At 45.5% G+C, this 8,534-nt stretch overlaps 2 protein-coding genes across 3 annotated transcripts in view; one reads left to right on the plus strand and one right to left on the minus strand.

Annotated features, from left to right (window-relative positions):
- Positions 1-326: 326 nt before the first annotated feature.
- On the minus strand, positions 327-5,891 carry ATG12 (autophagy related 12). Of its 2 annotated transcripts, XM_024208763.3 has the most exons (4): positions 5,693-5,891; positions 5,145-5,281; positions 2,308-2,370; positions 327-2,019 (listed from the first exon to the last, which is right to left on the minus strand). In XM_024208763.3, exons 1-4 carry the CDS (start codon positions 5,859-5,861, stop codon positions 1,960-1,962), a joined length of 429 nt encoding a protein of 142 aa, XP_024064531.1. In that variant the 5' UTR covers positions 5,862-5,891; the 3' UTR covers positions 327-1,959. The 2 variants fall into 2 exon arrangements, with proteins under 2 accessions (XP_024064531.1, XP_029766767.1); XM_029910907.1 differs by lacking the exon at positions 5,693-5,891 and having other exon boundaries at positions 5,145-5,686.
- A 127-nt stretch (positions 5,892-6,018) lies between these two features.
- Positions 6,019-8,534, plus strand: part of AP3S1 (adaptor related protein complex 3 subunit sigma 1) — a 40,126-nt gene continuing 37,610 nt past the window's right edge. Inside the window, 2 exon segments of the mRNA XM_026649207.1 lie at positions 6,019-6,212; positions 7,590-7,623. Coding sequence (XP_026504992.1) covers positions 6,144-6,212; positions 7,590-7,623 — 103 coding nt within the window. The 5' untranslated portion in view covers positions 6,019-6,143.

Below are 8,534 nucleotides of genomic sequence, written 5' to 3' on the forward strand. Positions count from 1 at the left end.
ATTAAGACAACTGAGATGAACAGTCTCAGTCTAAAACTAATTAGAGAGAGCCAGGGTTGTGGTTTATCTCTTAGCCAAACACATTGCCACATAGAAGCCACAAGCTTGAGAGCAACCTAATCACGTGTGTTTAGCAGGCAAAATGGGAATACAAAATCACTTCCAAAATCTATTGAAAAATGTGCAAATCTTTTTATCGTCAAGTACCCTCTAGTGGCTGTTCAAGGTTACAATTGCTTCAGAGCAACCCAATAGTTGGCTCTGAAAGAATAACAGGTATTTATTTTTCTGGTTTTGAATTTTAATCAAAGGGGCACTCGTTTAACTGTTTTAGAATGTTTTTGTATTTATTGGAAGACACCATTTCATAAATAAGGAATTATAAACTTGTGTGTATCAGTTTTCTAAAAATATAGTAATTATTACTAAAATAATTCATTTGGAAACAGATTTAGAACACACCTATTCATAATCCTTCAGAATTCTGATTGTCTAAATACAGACAGACACTTAAATACTCAACGCATTTGCATAAATGAGAGTTGGTTGCAACTTGGTTAGCTGAAATCAAAGAATTTTGATCTAGCTTTCAACATGAAAAAAGAAATACCGAGTTTATTAAAACATCCTAAATAGAACAAAAATTATGCATGCAGAGGTTATAACCACACTTTTGGGTAGCATATATTAGCAAGCAGCCAAATTTACAATTGCATATTAATAGATTAGCAGACTGCGGATAATTCTTTAGTTTTCCTTCATGTTAATAAAAGGGGAAGTGATTTGGTAGAGGGACCTGATTAAGCCTTTGCCCATCCCCTAAACAGAGCTGTTTGGCAAGTCTCCTTTCCCACACAGGGTAGATGTCAGTGCATGGGTGGGATGGAGACTCAATATCCTTCTTCCCGTTATTGTGATAGGAAGTCCTCTTCAGGAGAACCATTTCCTGTGATTACTTTGTGACAGTTATCAAAATATCTCAAAGTGGTGTTCCATTTCTTTTGATGGAACAGTGACAATACAGCAGGTGAAGCAGGGGACGAGGAGCATAAGTGGAAGTATGCTTACAGTAGGCTTTAGACATCCAACATTTATTTCCATGGAACTAAAAGAGTCAATAGCTGGGTCACTCTCTTTCTGCTGTTGCTGGTAGGTGAGAGCTGCCAGGGACATTTTTCAAAGTATATTATAGCTTTGGTGAAAATATTAAACAATTAGGAAAAAGGTAAGAAACATGTGTCCTGCTATTGCTAAAGGGAAAAAAAAAAAAAATTATTAAAAAAAAATAGTTCAGGAAACGCAGTTGTATCAGATACTCACATAGCTTAACGTGTGAGAGAGTATATGGTATGAAAATACACCTTTTACCTTGCGTGCAACTGTTTATATATGTTACTTATGAGTCAAACCTATAAAATACTTGCCTGAAGTGAGGCGTAAGGGAGACACTACACATTCAAAGTAAAGACTTCACAACAGGCAAGAGATTAAACTGCACATAACAGAGATGAACATTATGTCAGAAGTAAACTGAATCCCCGTGCACAAGTGCAATAAGTATCCTTCCTAATAAAGGGAAGCTATATCCTCAATACAGTATTCAGAGCAATGGAGAGTTATGCAGTTCACAAGGCATAAAATAATGTCCTTTCATATGTGGCAACCAAGGAGCTCTGCAGCAGGAAAGATGGCTCTATTCTATGGATGGCACATGCAATTTTTTCCCCCACACTACAAATGACACAAGGAAGAAAGGCTACTCAGCCACATAATTCTATGTAGCTCTTCTTTTATGCAAGTCATCTGCATCATTTTGTAGATAAATGCACAGAATAAAATAAATTCATAGGCAGTAATATACAATTCTCTTCAGCATGTCCATGGGCATTGTTTCTGAAGATTATCAGAGGCCTTTTCCTTTCTGAAGGCCAGTCCTAGGCATCAATGGCTGCTTACCATTCATCCCCATGCTTGAGATTTGCAGTAATGCAGTACAAGTTTGCCATCACTTCCAAAACACTACAGGGGAAAGAAAAGCGAGTGGAGAAAGAGAAAAGCAACAAGGGGTTAGATTACCAATGAAGCAGTCTATTCATGAATTAAACTATTACTATTGGACAAACGCAACATGAAACAGTGTCACCTGTTAATATATTCATGCAATGTTATCCATGATGTTACAGAAATTCATGATGTCACCACTTTGGGCATGGCAGGCATATAGCAGATTTAAAAAGGCAGACAAGGGTACAGACAGTTTCTACTAAACAAATATTAAGAAAGAACAACACTCAAAACTAAAGTCACCTCATAGAGTGTCCCGACTTCCTGGTCTGGAGAAGGAGCAAAGGACTGATTCACATATATAAACTGTGAGGGAAGAAAACAGAAGGTGAAAAAAATCTGCCTGGTGAGTTATCTTCCTATCTACGAGGAGCACTTCTTCGACCCTATGCCCCTGTCAGGGATGGGGTGAAGTTTACCTTCTGTCCACAGTATTTACCTCTCTTTACACCTTCAAAGTTCTGCACAGAGCCACCATCATTTACAGAGAGAGGTACCGCATGGAACCTAGAAATTCTGTTCTTTAACTGGCCAACGGGGTCTTTGCTGAAACAACGTGAGACAACCTCGCTTCCCCAGGTCTGAGCATGCTACGCTATTCGTACTAGGACCTGCAATCAAGCACTTGTCTTGCACACTGCCATCAAGCCAATGGTCTAGTCCTCGCTCTTTTGCTTTGAATATCCAACACCAAGACCTCCTGTCTACTGCAAAATTTTCTTGCATCAAACATACCCATGGAAACTTTTATCTAGGGGTGAAAGTAACATACAAGTCTTACTGGTACTTTCAGGGCCTTGGGTGGAAGGGGCTGGAGAGGGGTAAGCCTCCCCCAGCCAGCCAGCCAGCCCTTCTGCGCTGCCCAGCCTGTGATGCCCGGGGCTCTGGCAGTGATTTAAAGGACCTGGGGCTCCAGCCGCTGCCAGGATAGCAGCGGCTGGGAGCCCCGGGCCCTTTTAAATTGCCAGGCCCCGGGGCAGCTGCCTCTTTTGCCCCCCTCTTCCCTCTCTAGTGAAGGCCTGTTAAATTGACAGCAGAGTGCTCTCCGGTCGACTTCAGTACTCCACCTCTCCGAGAAGAGTAAGGTAAGTTGACAGGAGAGTGTCTCCCGTCGACACAGCGCAGTGAAGACACCGCGGTGAGTTGACCTAAGCTACATCGACTCCATTTACGTTATTCACGTAGCTGGAGTAGCATAACTTAGGTTGACTTACCCAACTAGTGTAGACAAGACCTAAGTACTGAAAACTTCTAAGGGTACATCTACACTGCCTGCCGGATCAGTGGGTAGTGATCGATCTATAAGGGATCCATTTATCGCGTCTAGTGTAGATGATAAATCGATCCCCGATCGCTCTGCCGTCGACTCCTGTACTCCACCGCGGCGAGAGGCGGAAGCGGAGTTGACGGGGGAGCGGCGTCAGTCAACCCCATGCCATGAGGACGGGAGGTAAGTCGACCTCAGATACGTCGACTTCAGCTACGCTATTCTCGTAGCTGAAGCTGCGTATCTTAGGTCGATTCCCCCCCGCAGTGTAGACCAGGCCTAAGTATATTAAAAGAAAACCAGGAATTGGCCTCCAGGGGAACAAGAGTGTCTGAGACTGATGGTAAGACCATAGCTGTATGTATCTATATTATTATTTATCATTTGTATTACCATAGTGCCTAGGAGCCCTGGGACTTCAGTGTGCTAGGCACTATACAAATGCATAAGGAAATGCAATAGCTTTTATTTAATAGGAGGTTTTTGAGATTTTTTCCTGTATGCACTACAGGATGTGTGTTTTCCTTATGTTTTATTATATATGTATTCCACTTCCTGTTAGACAGCTGAGTTTGTGCTTAGCATAGTTAGGCTAACCTCACAGCTATGTCAATGGAAAAATGCTTCTGGTAAGGTAGCTAACTTTGTTTTTGGAGCTGGTGTTCCTACACTGATGGAAAAAACCCTTCTCTAGTGCAGGCTGCGTCTACAGTCTGGGGTGATGCTATCATAGCTATGCTGGTATAGGCTCCATAGTCAGCAAGTACAACAAGCCCCTTTTGTTCTCGAGTATCAGAGGGGTAGCCGTATTAGTCTGAATCTGTAAAAAGCAACAGAGGGTCCTGTGGCACCTTTAAGACTAACAGAAGTATTGGGAGCATAAGCTTTCGTGGGTAAGAACCTCACTTCTTCAGATGCAAGTAATGGAAATCTCCAGAGGCAGGTATAAATCAGTATGGAGATAACGAGGTTAGTTCAATCAGGGAGGGTGAGGTGCTCTGCTAGCAGTTGAGGTGTGAACACCAAGGGAGGAGAAACTGCTTCTGTAGTTGGCTAGCCATTCACAGTCTTTGTTTAATCCTGATCTGATGGTGTCAAATTTGCAAATGAACTGGAGCTCAGCAGTTTCTCTTTGGAGTCTGGTCCTGAAGTTTTTTTGCTGTAAGATGGCTACCTTTACATCTGCTATTGTGTGGCCAGGGAGGTTGAAGTGTTCTCCTACAGGTTTTTGTATATTGCCATTCCTGATATCTGACTTGTGTCCATTTATCCTCTTGCGTAGTGACTGTCCAGTTTGACCAATGTACAAATGTACAGCATCAGATCAGAATTAAACAAAGACTGTGAATGGCTATCCAACTACAGAAGCAGTTTCTCCTCCCTTGGTGTTCACACCTCAACTGCTAGCAGAGCACCTCACCCTCCCTGATTGAACTAACCTCGTTATCTCCATACTGATTTATACCTGCCTCTGGAGATTTCCATTACTTGCATCTGAAGAAGTGAGGTTCTTACCCACGAAAGCTTATGCTCCCAATACTTCTGTTAGTCTTAAAGGTGCCACAGGACCCTCTGTTGCTTTTGTTCTCAAGTTCCCTGTGGAGAGTTACCTCATCACCATACAAAGCAACTTACACAATTAAGAAGCAGGCAACATGATGCCATCACTGATCGCAGCCTTGCCAGCTCCACACGTCCCGCACTTCATCACCTAACTGCTATCCCCTTTTTTACCCTGGCACGTCTACGTGACACCAAGCAGCCCTAGTACCCGCCGCATCTTTCCCCAGCTTAGAGGATACAGGTCACGTACCAGCTGCTCCGAGGCCACCAGCTTGAGGAACTTTTTGATGAAATCAACGAGCCCCTGGATGGTGCGGGTCCTCTCCACGGTCCACTTCTTGGTCTTCATGATCGGCGTGTCCCCCACAGCCTTCAGCAGGACGTCAACTAGGGCGAGAGCAGAGACTGAGCGCGGTGGAGGGGGCGCGAAGGAAACCAGCCGCTGCGCACCTGGGCAGAGGCAGGAGCCCCGCCCCAAGCCATAGGCAGCCCGCCTCAGAGACAGCTCAGCAGCTACAGACCCAGCCCCGCCCAACCCTTCGTGCCGGGACAAGCTATTGGCCGCTGTCCTGCTGTCCCACCCGCGGCCGGGAGATACCAACGCGCCCGTACAACAGGCCTGGAGCATTTCCTCCCCTCCCCCGCCGCACTCGATCGTATCCTCTGCCTTTTCCTAATTGGTTAAACTAGCTGAAGTAGGCGGCTCACTCTTTCCCCCGATTGGCCAATTCGCCTGGCAATCAGAGTGATCGACCGTTCTCGCCCCGCCCCCAGGGCAATAATTCCTTTCCCTATTACTTTTCTTCTTGGTGTCCTCGGCAAGTTCCTCGGTCACCGGGGAGCCGGTTGAAGGGGGAGCCGGCTCGGCAATCCCCACCGCAGCTCCCCCATCCGGGGGCTCTTCTCCACACTCGCTTCGGCCACCATCCTGAGGAGACAGAGGTAGCTGCTTCTCCACTTCCGCCATACTGCTTACAGGCAAGTAAGGGCGGACGTGACGTGAACCATATTAACTCCTGGCAGTGGCAACTGAGAGCACGTGACCGTAGGGCACTACTCCTGGCGGATGTTGACACTCGCAATGAGCCGCACCACCTTGTCAGGTGACTCCGTGTCACGTGGGTAGCGGGAACGGTTCCGTTTCCGCTCTGGGCCCGAATAGTGGGGGAGCTGCTGCTAGTGTGAAGGGGGAGGGGCAGAGCTCGCAGTGACCCGGCCGGCTGGAGCGGCCTCCCCCTGCCGCCTCACCATGATCAAAGCGATCCTCATCTTCAACAACCACGGCAAACCCCGGCTCTCCAAGTTCTACCAGCGCTATGTACGGGGGCGTGCGGGGGGCGAGCGGGCGGGGCCAGGCCTGGGCCCAGGGGTTATGTACAAAGGGGTCTCTCTCTGAGGTGTCCTGCACTAGGGGAGCGGCCAGATCTGGGCCTCAGGAGGCTGTTGAGAGGCGGGGTGGGGATGGGGATACGGGCAGTAGCGAGGAGAGGGAAGGGCAGGGCAGTGGGTCTGTGCCTTGGACTGCCTCCCCCATCAGGGTGTAGCCCCTGCTCTGGGGGACGGTGCAGTTATTAGACCGCAGGCCTGTGGGAGCGCAGCTCAGAGGTGACCCCTTGTCACTCTGCCCCCTTCCCAGCAGCTGCCGGTCTGAGCTATGGGTCCAGGCGGCTCTTGTGCAGGGTGGCTGATGCAGGCTCCCTGTAGGCTGGGTGGCGACTTCTCACTGGTAGGTGGTTGGATATTGGAGGGTCTTGGTGTCAGCGGGCATTAATGTGCTCTGGGTCTCTTTGGGGTTGGTGGCCCATGCCTGACTTTAGGGCTTGTCTGCACTAGGATGTCTTATTGCTTAAACTGTATGGGTATAATTAAAGCAGTAACCCTCCTAGTGTAGATGCAGTTAAACTGGTATAAAAGTGCTTATACAGGTATAGTTTATTCTATATTCGGAAGGGAAATAAATTTTACCAGTTTTAGGCATCTTTGTACTGTTGTAACTGCATCCATAGTGGGCTTAAAATAGTATCAATATAATGATACAAATCACAGCCCTATCTGACATACCTATAGTGTAGTCCAGAGCTTAGAACTGTATCTACAATACAGTAGTTGATTATGGCAGTGTAAATTAGCCAAAGTCATGTGTGACCAATACTGAGCTCCCAGTAACACTGATTGATAATGACTATGTGATAAGCTGGGATGATTTTCCACTACATTGATTAGATGCAGACCTGGACCTGAGCTAAATACCCAATTCTGATCACCTTTTAATTTTTTGGGGGGGTTGGGGTCTAATTCATTTCCAAATTTGGTAACTTGGGATCTCTTATAATTTGGGGTAAAAGGCAATGTTCCCTCTAATTTTTTACATCCATGTGCTGAATGAATTTTGTAATGTGCACTAATATGGAGATGATGTAGGGTGGGGCTGAGGGGTTTGGAGTGTAGGAGGAAGCTCGGGGTGAGGGGTGGTGAGGGCTCTGGCGGGGCGTGCGGGCTTGAGTGGGGCTAGAGGTGTGGGCTCTGCGGTGGGGCTGGGGATGAGGGGTTTGGGTGCAGGAGGGTGCTCAGGTCTAGGGCAGAGGGTTGGGCTTGGGGTGCAGGGAGGTGAGGGCTCTGGCTGTGGGGGTGGGCTCTGGGGTGGGGGCGGGGATGAGGGGTTTGGGGTGCAGACTGCCCTGGGGCTGTGACGGAGAGAGAGGACTTAGAGGGAACTTAGGTAAGAGAATGTTGGACAGACAGAGGATGGACACTGATAATAGGTTTCATGTTAAGGTTTTTAGTGGAACTGTGGGTTTCTAGTATTTCAGACATTAAAACAGTAGTCGTAAATACTCATTTAAAATAGTTATGTCTGTTTAATGTGTTTGAATCGTAATTCTTTTAAAAATTTAAAATTAATTTAAAAATCATGATGGGTGATAACGTGGTTTATACTGTTTTCTTCTGATATGCCATACTGTCTTAAAATTAGAGATGCGATGTAGAGACGTTATATGTTCTTCTTTGAAATACAAGAAAATATATTCAAATGAATTACTTTTTCCAAAGTACTTTTTTAACCTCTTATAACCTAATTGATTCAGAGCTGACCAAATTTATAAAGACACAGAGCTCAGCCATTTGCTGTTCCTTTTTGCACACCATTCCAAAATATTGCACCAGCCTGTATATGAAATAATACTGAGCAGCTTATGTCCAGTACTGTTAAATAATTATTCTAAACCAAGTGGGTTTTTTTGAGAGATGACTTTACAAAAAAAAAAAAAAAAAACGCTTCAAGCCCCCCCCCCCCCGACAATTTTGTTTGACCAAAAATCATTCATACACTACTTCTATCATAAACAGTTCAATTTCAAAACAAAATTTATTTTAAAGGTGAAGGAATGTAGAATTCTGACTTCCAATAAAAGTGATTTACAGCTTTAACTGTGGAGTCATTACTGCAGATTCATAGTAATTGTCTAAAATATTGAAAAAAGAATTAAAATCTTAGATAATATGCTTTGGAAAGTTTTTACGCTCCTTTCTGTATCTCTTGTGCAGCATTATGTGTCTCTTTAGTGACAGAGATGCTAGCATTGAGAAGGTGAGAAAAAGGCTTAAGGCCTTTGGTAGAGGTCAGTCAGCAAATTTTTTT

This window comes from Terrapene carolina, unplaced genomic scaffold, assembly GCF_002925995.2.
Source record: "Terrapene carolina triunguis isolate 2854851 unplaced genomic scaffold, T_m_triunguis-2.0 Scaffold69, whole genome shotgun sequence".
NCBI lineage: Eukaryota > Metazoa > Chordata > Testudines > Emydidae > Terrapene > Terrapene triunguis.